Source organism: Zonotrichia albicollis, chromosome 12 (genome assembly GCF_047830755.1).
Source record: "Zonotrichia albicollis isolate bZonAlb1 chromosome 12, bZonAlb1.hap1, whole genome shotgun sequence".
Taxonomy (NCBI): Eukaryota; Metazoa; Chordata; class Aves; order Passeriformes; family Passerellidae; genus Zonotrichia; species Zonotrichia albicollis.
The window spans coordinates 14,373,526-14,386,859 of NC_133830.1; the positions used below are offsets into that span (position 1 = coordinate 14,373,526).

The 13,334-nt window shown below is 47.5% G+C and overlaps 1 protein-coding gene and 1 long non-coding RNA gene across 3 annotated transcripts; one reads left to right on the forward strand and one right to left on the reverse strand.

Moving 5' to 3' along the window:
• Window positions 1-1,250: 1,250 nt before the first annotated feature.
• ALAS1 (5'-aminolevulinate synthase 1) lies at window positions 1,251-8,659 on the reverse strand. Its single transcript, XM_005485491.4, has 10 exons — window positions 8,344-8,659; window positions 7,402-7,608; window positions 6,288-6,443; window positions 5,985-6,207; window positions 5,344-5,528; window positions 4,590-4,769; window positions 4,257-4,421; window positions 2,899-3,167; window positions 2,061-2,223; window positions 1,251-1,531 (listed from the first exon to the last, which is right to left on the reverse strand). Exons 1-10 carry the CDS (start codon window positions 8,540-8,542, stop codon window positions 1,371-1,373), a joined length of 1,908 nt encoding a protein of 635 aa, XP_005485548.2. The 5' UTR covers window positions 8,543-8,659; the 3' UTR covers window positions 1,251-1,370.
• On the forward strand, window positions 8,648-12,527 carry LOC113459081 (uncharacterized). Of its 2 annotated transcripts, none has more exons than XR_012582241.1 (3): window positions 8,648-8,753; window positions 10,928-11,044; window positions 11,140-12,527. It is a non-coding gene; the product is annotated as an uncharacterized LOC113459081 (long non-coding RNA). The 2 variants fall into 2 exon arrangements; XR_003379944.2 differs by lacking the exon at window positions 8,648-8,753 and adding an exon at window positions 9,035-9,449.
• Window positions 12,528-13,334: the final 807 nt, after the last annotated feature.

Sequence of the window (13,334 nt, forward strand, 5' to 3'; positions counted from 1 at the left end):
ATGGCAAGGCCAGGTAGGTCACATCCTCCCTTCTACAGAGCACCTGCACATGGTAGAGGCAACAGCAGCCCCTTGGCTGGCTGGCAAAGAGCTTTTTCACAGTAGCTTTACTAATTGGAAAGTTAAATGTTTTATAAAAACTCTTCTGAGAATGGCAGGGTGCTTCAGTACATGCTTAAACAACTGGTGACTTCCCAGCTGATGGTTTTGCCTTAATTTGGGATTGTATCTCTCCCCCCACATGGCTATTTGTGATACTTTAACAGATCCCCGGTGGGAGGGAGCCTCACAGCACACACGTGAGTGCCCAGCAGGGCGAAGTGCCAGGTTGGCTCCTTCCAGCCACAAAACAAGAGCCCCTGGAGAGAGTGGCTGCTCAGAGGCAGTGAAAGCCACTGCAGCAGGGCCTAACGTGCCTGCACCTGCAAGGAGCAGTTCAGTGCTCTGCCTGACTTCATGCCAATACTGACCTCTGAGCAAAGGCACTCACCCAGAGAATTTACTTCCCCCTGTTCAAAGCAGGCCTTTGCTATTTACCAAAGCATTAAACAAGATAGGCCTGTTACACCCAATTGCTAAGGTTCCAGAAGGGTTGCATGGGCAGTACTGATGCCATCCCACAATGACTTCTCTCACAGTTCTGAACTATTACATTGCTTGCTGCCAGTTTTTATTGCAGCTCATGGAGACCTGTAGAGACACAGGCAGCCAGAGCCCACCTGCAATGGTGAACACATGTTCCTTTTCCAGCCCCTGCCAATTCACCACCTTGGTTTTCTGTCAGGTAGTCAGAAAATAGCACTTAATGCCATTAGCACCTTTTCCCTCAGTGTAGTCAATGGCAGAAGGGGAATGCTTGTGCACAAACCACAAAGGAAGAAGAGAGCAGCAGGGGGAGACAGCCATTCTAAACCCATTCTAAATGCCTGCCTCCCAAGCTGCTATCTATATAAGCAGCACTTCTCAAGGTGCTTAAGTATTAGTGGGCATGTAGAACTATCCCTGCATGCTTTCAAAGGCTTTCAGGAAGAAGCCCCAGAGAAGCTATTTTCTCTTTTCATAATAAATAATCCCCGTGCAGGAAGCACTAGTGAAGTTCTTTGGGCATAGTCATTGGACAGGCAGTAGTTCAGCTGAGGGGCACAAAGCTGTAGAGCACTGTTTTATTCTATCAAATGCCATCCCACCCCCTGAGACATCAGTTCCAGTTCTGGAAGGGACACAGAGAAGCACACAAACACAACAGGGCATCATGGCTCTTGACATTTATTTTCAGAGCGTAGTGCTTCAACTACAATTAAAATACTTGAGCAATTAAAAAATGCTACTGACTCCATCCTAGAGCTGGACAACAACTGACACTGCTGCTCTCATGCACTGACAGATACTAGTTTGCTCATGCCACTGAAGTAGGCTCGTTCTCTTTCACTCATCACTTCAAAATGCAGGGGTCGTCGACAGAAATTGCACTCAGCTGAGGAGTGTGGTTTCAGCTCCAGACCAACATCCTTCCATGTAGCCAGCAGTTTTTCTGTTAAGAAAAGTTTATCAAGATCAAACCTTAAGACTGGATTGCTTTAGAGAAGCAGCAGAAGTTTCAGCACGTTTATTCTCCTAACAAGGGAGCAGGGGATAATAGGATTACACTCTGACACAATCTACCTCTTGAAACAACTGGGCTGCAACTAAGTCTCAGCTATCCTCGTATCACCTCTCCTGACAGGATCAAGGAGGATCTACTTTCTCTGAACAGATCCATGTTTAAGACAAGTTAACAGCTCAGCTGAGGACAGCTGAGTTTGGAATCCACGTAACATGTGAAGATTGGTTTGGACAATGCATGAGCAGAGCCCTGGCTGGGCTGCAGTGGCCTTGCACCCTCTGTTCCAAGTCACAGTGCACTGACCTTCACACCTCACACTCCAAGCAGGGAAGTGTGCAGGATGTGCTGCAGCAGTGCAAAGTCACTGTCTAGCTCATGATATCTAAAACTTAAGTGCTTCCTGGTCTCATCTTCAGTACAAAGGCTGCACAGACAGTGGGATCTGCATTGCACTCACCGATAAAGTAACTCATCATCTGGGGGGTGTGGTGAGGTGTAGGGGCGATTCGGAGCAGCTCCTCTCCACGGGGAACCGTTGGGTAGTTGATGGCTTGGACGTAGATGCTGTGCTGGCTCATCAGCTTGTCACAGATCTCTGTATTTTTAGCAGCATCTGCAACCTGAAGTTCAAAATTTTAAGTTACAAGATCAACCAAAAGAATGAGAGTTGGTAAAACTGTCAGTCCAACTTAACAAGGTGTAAGAATCCAATGAACTGGTAAGTAATGTGTATGCCAGAAAAAAAGGCTAAAGGTCTGTGTTGTAGATGGATCAGACTTTTTCAATAGCGCTCAAAGATGGTTGACGTTATTATGGCAAAATATATGTGTATGCCAGGAAAAAAGGCTAAAAGTCTGTGTTGGGCATAAGAACACCACTGCAGCCTGGGCAGGTAGCTGTTTACAACCCAAATCTTTTAGCTTGTAAGCATTTTCCTTATTTTCTGTATACTGTTAGTGTATGAAACCCACGGTCTTTCTCCCTCTATTTTATATTTACACCAGACTTAAGCTTAAGCCAGGCTCCCGGCACACCACTGCTGAGCAACAGGGCGAGTTTGAATTTTGTGAAGGCAGTAACTAATGGTACATATGAAACCCACAGTCTTTCTCCTTCTGTTTTATATTTACACCAGACTTAAACTTAAGCCATATTCCTGGCATACCACCACTGAGCAACAAGGTGGGTTTGAACTTTGTGAAGGCAGTAACTAATGGCACATGTAACTAATGTACCTGATGGTACAGTGTGCTCACAGACAGCAAAACGGGCACCACAGCCCCCCTAGCGCTCACCCTGATGGGAATGATGTGGCTGGGGCAGTGCACCACAGGCAGCCCCGCGTCCATCAGCATCTGCCTCATGAGCTTGACGTTGCGCTGGTGCTGGCGGCGCAGCGCCTGGCCCTCGGCGCCCTTGAGCGTGCGCACTGACTCCAGTGCCCCGGCCAGCAGCATGGGCGGCAGCGACGTGGTGAAGATGAACCCGGCCGCGTACGAGCGAACCGTGTCGATCAGGGAGCTCGTGCTGGAGATGTAGCCTCCCACGCAGCCAAATGCTTTGCCTGAAGGAGAAAGTAAAAAGGTAAGTGACTGGATTTATTCTTTCCACCTATTGAAAAGCTCCAAGGCTTCAAGTTGTTCCACTTGGAGGAACGGGTTATTCTGACCACACATGTAATGTGGTCATGGCATGTGCCAGCTCCCCACCCAGTAATCTTGTATTTACTCAGCACATGGTACAGCTTTGTTTTTAAGCTGATCTTGATAATGTGGATCTAGCTGCTGCAGAGGAAGGACAGTTCATGCCTCTATCAAATACACAAGTTTTGATTTTGGGGAAGACCTTCCAAGCCAAATCATCAAGCCGGGACTTGAATAGTGACCCCAAGTGATCAACACTAAGTCTCTCAGCAGATTTAAAGTAATCTGTTTCAGAGATGCTAGAAATAGCCTGTGATCCTAAGGAGCACACAAGGCTGTTACTGTGATTGTGGAGTTGATACCAGCCCTTCTTTCCAAATGTTTGGAGTGCAGAACACAGCCACAGACAGAACTAGGGTGTCTGGCGAACATTTCTGTTCCTATTAGGCTTTAACCCAGGACTTTAAGTTCCAAAGAGCATGAACTTTTCTAGTAAATTTTATTTATGTTTTAAAAGGTGTTTAAAAAAACTTTCAAATTACAGCAGTAAACTTACTCCTTAGCCTGCATTCTACTCAGATAATAGCAGTTGCTTCAGTACTTGCCAAATCTCTTTACATAACTCCCCATCTCAGGTTTCTAGATTAGGAGCACTCCATTTCACATAAAGGAAACTAAGTACTACTAAATATAGAGAACTGCTCTACTAGCATTCTCACCTGAATTTCTTCTTGAGTTGTATAACATGCTACTGGAGGACTTTTTGCTAGCTTGAAAGAAAACCTCATTCAAAGCTACCATAACTATTTCTAAGGCAGCATAAGTAGCTTAACAGAAGCTTTTCAAACTGTGGGGCACACTTAAATCCCTTGGGATTTCTGAAAAATCCTAGGCCCCAGCAGCCCTTAACAAGTTCATTTGACTAGACTGATTTTGAGCTAACCCAGTTAATTTGGCAGCTCAGCAGCTTTGCAGCCTCAGCTCCTGCAGGAGTGCCAGGCTGTGCATACCCAGCGTTCCAGAGATGATGTCCATCTTGTGCATGACTCCGTCCCGGTCTCCTATCCCGCCTCCTCGGGCTCCGTACAGCCCCACAGCGTGCACCTCATCCACAAAGGTGATGGCCCCGTGCTCGTGGGCCACATCACACAGCTCCTCCAGAGGACAAACAGCACCTAGGAACCAAAGCAGTGACTGGCAGTTTAGGATTTTCTGTAGGACTGGATAAACCTCAGAAGTACCCCCAGACAACCCCTACAACACTGTACATGTTGAGACCTAAAACAGATGATCTGAGAAGTAATTGCCCCAGAAACTGAGAGGAGGCTTTGATGTCAGCTTACCATCCATGGAGTGAACAGTTTCAAATGCAACAATTTTAGGGGTGGATGGATCAGACTTTTTCAATAGCTCTCGAAGATGGTTGACATCGTTATGGCGAAATATATGTTTTGGCACCCTGCTGTTACAGATCCCCTGGATCATGGAGGCATGGTTTCCAGAATCAGAGTAGATCTCACAGCCTGAGGAAACAGGTTACAGCCCAGTTACATTAGGAGTAAGCATAGAAAGCATTAACTGCTTCTTAGCATTGCATTATGTATGGTAAGAGTTCAGGAAACAAGGGTAGCTTGTTCTTGAAAGTAATGCTCTTGATCAAAAGAGCAAGTTACACATCATGAAGCAAGAATAATATCTGAGGTTTATTTTAGGTGTTCACATTAACACAAATGAGAGCTTGAGAAAATAGTTATCTAACTATCCTAACTTCTGAAGTGAGAGAGAAGTTCACCCTTCCAGTGGGAAGACAGTAAATTCTGCTGTCTCATTTTCAGGTAGAGTTTAACCACAAGAATAGAAGACTCAGTTTATGTAATTCCTCCAGCAGTTGCCAGCTCACAAATCTCAATCTCAATAGGTTGATACTATCACTTGTACTGAACATAACTCGAATATGATACTAAAACCAGCAAACCACACTCTGCAAATGGATTAGGGTGAATCCTCACTTTGGACAGCTTTTTGTGAAACATACTCCCAACAGCCTGGGGCAAGGCTGTGTTTTTGTGGCAACACAGGTGCAGTCTGAGATCTCACCTGGCAGCATTTTAGCTAGAGTGAAGAGAGTGGAGTCATTGGCTACAAAGCAAGATGAGAACAGTAGTGCTGCATCTTTTCCATGAAGATCAGCTAGTTCTTTTTCCAAGTCGACATGGAATTTACTTGTTCCTGATATGTTTCGGGTGCCTCCTGCTCCAGCACCATGTTGTTTCAGTGTTTCCCTAAAGAAGGCCCAAGAGAGGAATTAGCATTGCTGTGGGACACACAGAAGAGTAAAGGATCATTGCTGAAAACATTCTGGTACATAATCAGGACTGTTCTAAAGAAGAATTGGCAGCAAAAAGCAGCTGCTGGGTCTTGGAGCAACCTGCACACTCAGGAGTCCAGCAAGGTCAGATATCAGTGACCAAGCACAGCTGCAATATACAATCCAGTTTATCTGGTAACATTTGGGGCTTTTAGAGAAGATCCAAGGAGCACAATCAGTGACCAATACACACAGAGTAGCTCTGGATCTCAACACTAAGGGACCACTCAAGAAACAAGTGCAACCTTAACTGCACACCAAGAATCACATCAGAAGCAACTTATATCCCACAGTATAGAAATCAGTTTTTCAGAAGCCTTGCCACAAAACACAGCTTGAAAACCCCTCTTAAGAGCACAGGAGCACTCACATCACTGCTCCACAGACACGAGGGTGCCGGCTCATGCCCAGGTAGTCATTGCTGCACCACACTGACACCTCCTTCTTGGTGATCAGGGAGTCGGTGTAGTCGTCTGCCATGGGGAAGATCTGCGCCTTGCGGTTCACAGTCTTGAACACCCGGTAGGTGTGATCCTTCTTCTTCTCATCTATCTTCTTCTCAAAGAATTGATCATACTGGAAGGTGGAGACAGCTGAAAGGAGACAGACACTTCAGCACACAGGAAATAATCACAACAGACCAGGCCTCTGGGGGTTTTCCAGACATTCTTACATTTTGGCAAGTTATCCTGAAGCAGATGAGATACGCTTTCCGGTTTTTGCTTCAGCATAATATCCTTAAACTTCTCGAGCAAGCCACTCTGCTCTGCTCCCTCAGCCTCAATCTTTCTCACTGTGGAAGCGCTTGGTATTTTGGCAAATTCTGTACCTACAGATATTGTAATAAATTCCAGTGAGTTTGTTTGGTTTGAAACAGAGTGAAGTAGGTTGAATTCAGCAAAGCAAACATTTTAAGTAAAACCAACATTTCAATCTTTAGGAAGTACATGCCCAAAACCCTATGTTGATCCTGCTAGGATGAACTATTTTATTTGCTTACAAATTTGCCTTTCACAAGACAGAAGGATTAGCCTTGCTAATCAATCACAGTACAACAGGCAATTTCCTTATAATGTATTTGGTTCATCATGACTCAGAGAATCACACTATACAGCTACAGCACTCATCTGAAAGGATTGCTACACACCTAACTGAAAGCCGAGCTCTAGTCAGCTGCTTCCTTTTTGTTCTGTTAGCACAAATTTTTTTTTTAAACTATGCCACAGAAGGTAATCAGGAAAGTAAAATAAGCCTTCTGAGACAGGCAGCGAGGCTTTACTGATACTGCTCAGAAGTTCCTTCCTCTGAAGGATAGCCCTTCCACGCTACCACTACAAGCCAGCCAACACCCTTTAGTTCCATAAACAGAAAGAAAACCACCCCAAAACCATTTGCCTGCTTTCAAGCTTGGATTTGTGCTGGTACTTGACACTTTGCTCCAGCTTTAGATATAAAGCCTTTGTCTAAACCAGCACTGTGGCAAAGCTCTCTACTGATCTAAGCATTTGCTTGGGTGCGAGTGTACCAGCTTGACACACATCTAGAGCCAGCTAGCACATCAAAATACAGCTCACAGTATTCCCACATCAGAACCACCCAGGGAAGCCCTGCACAACGTCACAGGTATGTCATTAACACCTACATTCTCCAGCAGCTTTTCCCTGCAGTCTCCCTAATCCCAGCTGCATCATTTCAGTGGTGCCTGTCAGACCAGGCACGCTCCACATCCAAGTCAGGCACCAGAAGCTCTGGGGAGGAATCACTGCTTCAGTGCACAGAGAACATACCTTTCCTGTCAGCCTGCACTTCCTGCACATCCTCCTGCAGCTCCAGGCTGGCTTTGCAGAAAACATTGCTCTTCTTGTGGTTCATCTGAGCTGCCAGGAACGGGCATTTGGTAGCTGTACTCTGGCTACTGCTGGCAGGTGGGTGGCCAGCAGGAAGCTGGGCTCCCTCTGCATTCTGCTGGGCCACTTCTTTGACATTCTTGGCCTCTGAGATGGGGCAGAGAAGGGAAAATATGTCAACTTCATCATTTTAATACACTGGTTTCAGTTTCTTGATCCATTACTTTTGGAATTAATTTGGCAGGACCCATTCAGAACTATTTAACTGAGCAGTCACATTTTATTTATACAAGCACAAAATGCCAGTAACACCCAAGGGACATCTGAGTTAAGATGCTAGATCCAGCACTGTACCCTTTGAGGGGCAGAAATATCTCTTTCACTCCCAACGGGAATATTTAAGGAAAGACTGGATATGGCAGTAAAGGCCATGGTTTAGTAGACATGGCAGTGTTCAGCCATAGGCTGGACTCGACCTCAGAGGTCTTTTCTAACCTAACAGTGATTCTGCGACCTTCTTTCGAGGACTTTCTGAGATTCTTCAGCCGTGCAACTTCCTCTGCCGCAAGCCTCAGCTCCTTTCCCTGAGTGCCTGGGGAAGAATTCCCCAAGGAATATTCCCGGGTGGCGTGAAGGGCCACCGTACCGTGACAAACACCGCTCCGAGACCCAGGATCGCGGATCCCACCCGAGACTCGCCGCAGGACGCCCCAACAGGCCGGTCCCTGATTCATACCACGGTCACAAATTTCATTACCGCGGACATTTCCAGGATTAAGCAACCCCTGCCTATTCCAGAAGTTTTCACCCATGACATGCAATGTCTGTGTTATTTTTCCCCCCCTCAAGGACCCACTCGGCTCGCTCCCCGGCCGTACTCACCGCGGCGGCCCGCGGGGGTCTCCTCCTCCGCCTGCTGCCCGCGGGCGGCGGACGTGGCGAGGGCGCGGGCGGCCGGCGGGGCCGCCTCCATCATACGCGGGCAGTGCTGGGCGTACAGCAGCAGCGACGGCCCAGCCTTCTGCAGGAACGCCTGGGACACACGGGCCAGGAACGGGCAGCGCCGCACCACCGCCTCCATCCTCGCTATCGGACGGGACACCGGAGGTGACGGCAAAGCGACACTGGCGACGGGAAGGCGACACCGCGCTGCGTTCTCGCACTGCCGCCTTTATAGAGCCGGGGGCGCGGCGCAGGCGCGGCGGGACTGCGCAAGCGCGGGGAGGGGCCGGGAGCGGTGCCCGGCGGCTCTGGGCTGTGCTGGGGTGTGAGGGGCTGGAGGTGGAGTGAGGGTACGGAGGGGAAAGCTTTGAGGGAATGGGCGCGTCCCGAGAACAGGGAGAGACCTCCGGGGGTCGTGAGAGACTGGAGACGTCCTGAGCATGTGGAGAGGCGCAGGGGTTCGTGAGGGGCTGCAGGCGTCCTGAGGATAGGGAGAGACCCCCGGGGGTCGTGAGGGACTGGAGCAGGTGTGGGCGCCATGGGGGAATAGGGAGGGGCGGTGTGAGGGTGTGCGGGGTCTGAGCCGCTCCCGCAGCGCTGTGAGGGCACGGAGGGGGTTTGGGCACTGCCGGGGGTCTGTGAGGGGATGGGGCAGCCGGCCCTGAGCGGGGGCTGTGTGGGCATGGCCCGCACGGGAAGCGCTGCTCCGGGTTTCCCCAGAGCCCCAGGCTGTGCAGTGCCTGTTTCCCAGAAGGTTTGGGCTCCCAGCGCGCCCGTTCGTGGGAAAAGGCGAGCTCTGGGTCAGCTGCACTGGGGAAAATCCAGCGCTGCTCGGACGAGTCTCGATGTCTTGTTCCTAAATGCCCCTCTGACTCCCTGCAGAACCCGTGCCTGGGGCTCAGGTAGTGATGGTGGGATCCTGAACTCCCCTCACTTTTCCCACAGCTGGTATTAATCTAACAGCTCCTCTGTAGGTGATGCTCAGACTTTCACCATTGCATTTTTGCCAGGTTTTGAAGGGAAGAGCAACAGCCACAAGTAAAACAGTATCCTTCATCTCTAGTTTGCAATGGACATTAAAGCTTGTGTGCTTACAAGAGTATTTGGTGGGGAGAGTAATGGTAAAAGGAGTTCTCTTTACGTGTGTGGCCATTCAAACCACAGTAGTGCTACTTCCTGTAAGCACTGACTGCTCAAGTGTGGAAAGAATGGAGAAGGAAAAATGACAACACATTTTTTTCCCTCATCTTGTGAAACAATTTCACGGAAGACAGGATTTGGGTAGAGAGCCAAGAGCTGTCTTGGGCACTTTGGGGCAGGAGTGGGTTTTGTAACAGGTGTGGAGTTTGGAGGAAAGCTTTCTTAAAGGTCACTCCTGGCTCTTACCTTGCATGAAATCACGTTGTTAGTTATTAGAAGGTGCTCATGTAGCATTACTGGAGAAGTACAAAGCCTGTATAGGACTGTGGCTGCTGAACACAAATTTGACTTTAAAAAACACTTCTTTAGCATTTAGGTACTGCAGATTAATCTTTAATCTGGGGGACAACCAGCAAGGTATTTGCCTGACCCTCTTTTATTCAGCACTGACTTGCTTTGAGGATGCTGCATGCAGTTCGTAAACTTTGGGATCTGAGTAAGTTGTTCAGGAAGAAAACCTCTTAGTCAAATGTCAGATTTGATGTCAGCTCCAGTGTGTTACTAAGCTCTGAGGCAGGAAATGGGACAGAGTTCTGCCCTCATGTACTACTTACAAAGCCCTGGAAAAGTTAGCTGGGGTTGTATAAGGCAGGGTGTGGGATTTGGGTTTTAGTAGGGCTTTAGTAGGAATGTTTTAAGCACAGTTCACTTCTTGCTTATTAGAAATTTAAGACAGTGTTATATAAGAAGTCTCAGTGCTCAGATCCTAACTCAGTATTTGTCAGTGTAATGCATAATTGGTGTCATTACACCAGATATGTGCTAGTTTTAATTTGTTCTGTAGATAAATTATTAAAGTAGGGCAGTGGTATTTGACCTCAGCCTCTGTAGCAGTTATGATAGCAGGAGTCCTGGTCATTTGGTAATACCAGGGTAGTGTTTTGAATTATTAGTTCAGTTGCTCATTAAGAATTTATTTTTGGTTTTTTTTTTTTTTTTCCCTCCCACAACTGTGTTTTGGGTAGTGTTACATGCCTCAAGTATTTAGCAAAATAATGAGTTTAAAGGCACCTGATCTGTGTTTCAGATTATTGCTGTCCCTGTTTCCTGGAACATCAACATTTGACTCTCTACCCTGAAGTTTTGTATCACATCACTTATTCTAAAGATTGAGGAACATCATGGCATTCTAACTTGTGGATACCTGGCAAGTGTCCTTAGAGCACAGTTCGTGTGTCTGGGCCCAAGGGACCACTCCTGTGCTCCTGGGGTTAACTGCAGTTTTAGCAGCAGAAATCAAGCCCCATAAGCTTGATTTATAGTATGTTGAGAGTATTTTTCTTTCTCCTCCTATTTTTCCTTAATGTTTGTCCATGATCTTTAGCTCAGAGGGAACCTGTGTGTTGCTGTAAGAGGCACCAGAGAAAGGTGTTGAGCAAATGAGCACAAATCTGCTGCAAGAGGCTGCAGAGCTTGTCTGCCTGGACACCTGCCACAGCAGGTTAGATCCCTCAGAAATCTGCTAATCCTCCTTTATCCTGGTAATGTGAACAGCAGCATCCTGCCATGGTGTAGGGCTGAGGGATTGTGTGTTAGTCTGCTTGGTTGCAGGAATGCAGAGGCTGCTGGGTTGGTTTTCAGCAGTGCATGTGAAGGCTGAAGAGCATCTGCTTTTTACACAGACATCATTCAAGGCTGGCAGCTGAGACACTGTGACCTTGGCTATGACATGGAGATCTCCAAATGGAGCAGAACTCAGCTTTCCTGTCAGACTCCTCTCCAATCTGTGCTGTTCATCACACACTCCAACAACTCTTCTTTTGAAGCTTGATTTGGTGAATTTATTTAACCTTGTACACGTCAGGAATTGCGCAGAGCAGCGGAACGACGTTAACTTGACCCTCATCTTGGAGGGTGAGGAAGGAACTGTCCTTGTCAGTGCACAGAGCTGGCTGCAGCTCTGGGAGCAGCAGAGCAGGGAAAAGTCAGGAAAAGGGGGTCTTGTCTGCTCTGCCAGTGTCCTTCCTCCCTTTGCAAATACTGCCAGAGCTTATGTGTTGGAGGTGAAGTAAATACTAATAAAGCTGCTGTTAATTAAAATTTCTTAGGGCTTCAGTGGATTAATTAAACGGTGTTTAAGGATGTTAATTGTGGCAGTGTATTACTGCCATCCTACAGGGCTCAGGAGAAACAAATGCAGTTTGCCACACTGCAGGAGGAGCACAGTGTGCAGCAGGAGGGAACAGGGGGCCCATCCTGAGAGGGGAAAATCAGGCTTAGCCCAGAGAGAGGCAGCAGGTACAGCAGGCAGGGGAGAAGGAATGGCTGCTTGGCGCTGTGGAAAGGGCAGGGGAACATGGAGGAAAAGGGTTTAAGCAGAGGGGGTAGCACTGGTGTGAGAGCAAATTTATTCAGCTGGCCTGACAAAATGTACCTCAGAAGGTATTTCCTTACTAAACCTATGTTTTGGAGCAGCCTTTACAGCTGGCCCCTGAGACCAGATGGATTGAGCACAGGAAGACCAATCTGCCTGAAAGACCCCTGTGTTGCTGTGGCAGAGGAAGAGAAGGGAAAACTCTTGGCTATCCTGAGAGCCTCTGCTGATTTCAGTTTCCTAAAGTCCATTCTGTTCTGATGATTTGTCAGTTTCTTAGCTAAATAAAAGTTAAGGGAAAACAAGGTTAAATTCCAGCAGTTTGAGTGGAGAGTGAGAAGCCACAGAAAGTGCTTTCCACAGAGAAATTGAAATGGGAAAAATCTCCTGCCACAAGATCATGTTAATGTCTGCAGATGTCCCTGAAGAGTTGCTGGTGAGGATGATCTCTTTCCATGTTGCTGGTTTACATGAAGGGTCAGGTGTAAGTTACCTTGAATACTTCTCTCCCATCCCTCTTCTCTCAAGCATGTTTGCACCAGCATTCCTGGAAGCAGAACTTGGTTCACAGGTTTGTAGCATTCATCTCCCCTTGCATTTGTCTGCAGGTAGCTCCTTTCATAAAATTTTCATGAAATTTATGCTTTGAAGAGAGCATTTACATACTTAGCAGAAAAGCAAGGGTCAGAGCCCTTCTGCATCCAGCCAGTTACAGAAAGGCTGTAACTGCACCATAATTAGCAACATTAATCCCTTTTGCCCACTTCTGAAGTCAGGACTGTGCATTTTCCTAATTTTTTCCCATCCTGTCAGTGTCAGAGAGGGCAAGCCAGAAAAACAATTCCCCCTCCCCAAGCACAAATCCTTGCCTATATTGAGATCTGAAATTTCCGAGGGAGTGGGTGTGATCCTGACATCTGGATTTAATCCAGACTCAGATTCCAGGCTTCATCTGAGAACTTCCACCTCCGGCCCTGAGACCAGCAGTTCTTAGAGAGGATTTAGTTTATTTACCTTTTAAGGGAAAATTGGAGGCTTGTTCTAGCAGCTGCATAGTGACAGTTCTTCCCATGGTGAATTTCTTTAACACGTTTCCTGATTTGGAGCCAGTGTCTTCTTTACATGACAGAACAGGAAATCTCATTCCTTTCTAGGACCCTCTGAGCAGCAGAGACTTGGAGCAAGCTGGAGGAGCTGCTGGATGCTGGGGCTGGTGTTGTGGCGTGGCAGAGCAGCACTCCTGTCTCACTGACACAGGCCAGGCAAGACCTGTGCCCATCTCATACAAACGAGCATGAGTTGTTTTGTTCCCTACTGTAATGGATCTCCTCAAATTCACAGGCTGCTGCTGGGCCCTCCCAAGGCTGTTGGGTCAGGACACTTTTCCTGCCTGCCAGGAGCTGCCCACTGCTGCAGA

Coding starts and splice junctions, on each gene's coding strand:
- ALAS1 (XM_005485491.4), bottom strand. CDS start 8,542: ATGGAGGCGGTGGTGCGGCGCTGCCCGTTCCTGGCCCGTGTGTCCCAG. Junction 4,422..4,589: donor AACTGTTCACTCCATGGATG/GTAAGCTGACAT, acceptor TTTGGTTCCTAG/GTGCTGTTTGTCCTCTGGAG. Junction 1,532..2,060: donor GATGATGAGTTACTTTATCG/GTGAGTGCAATG, acceptor TTTTCTTAACAG/AAAAACTGCTGGCTACATGG.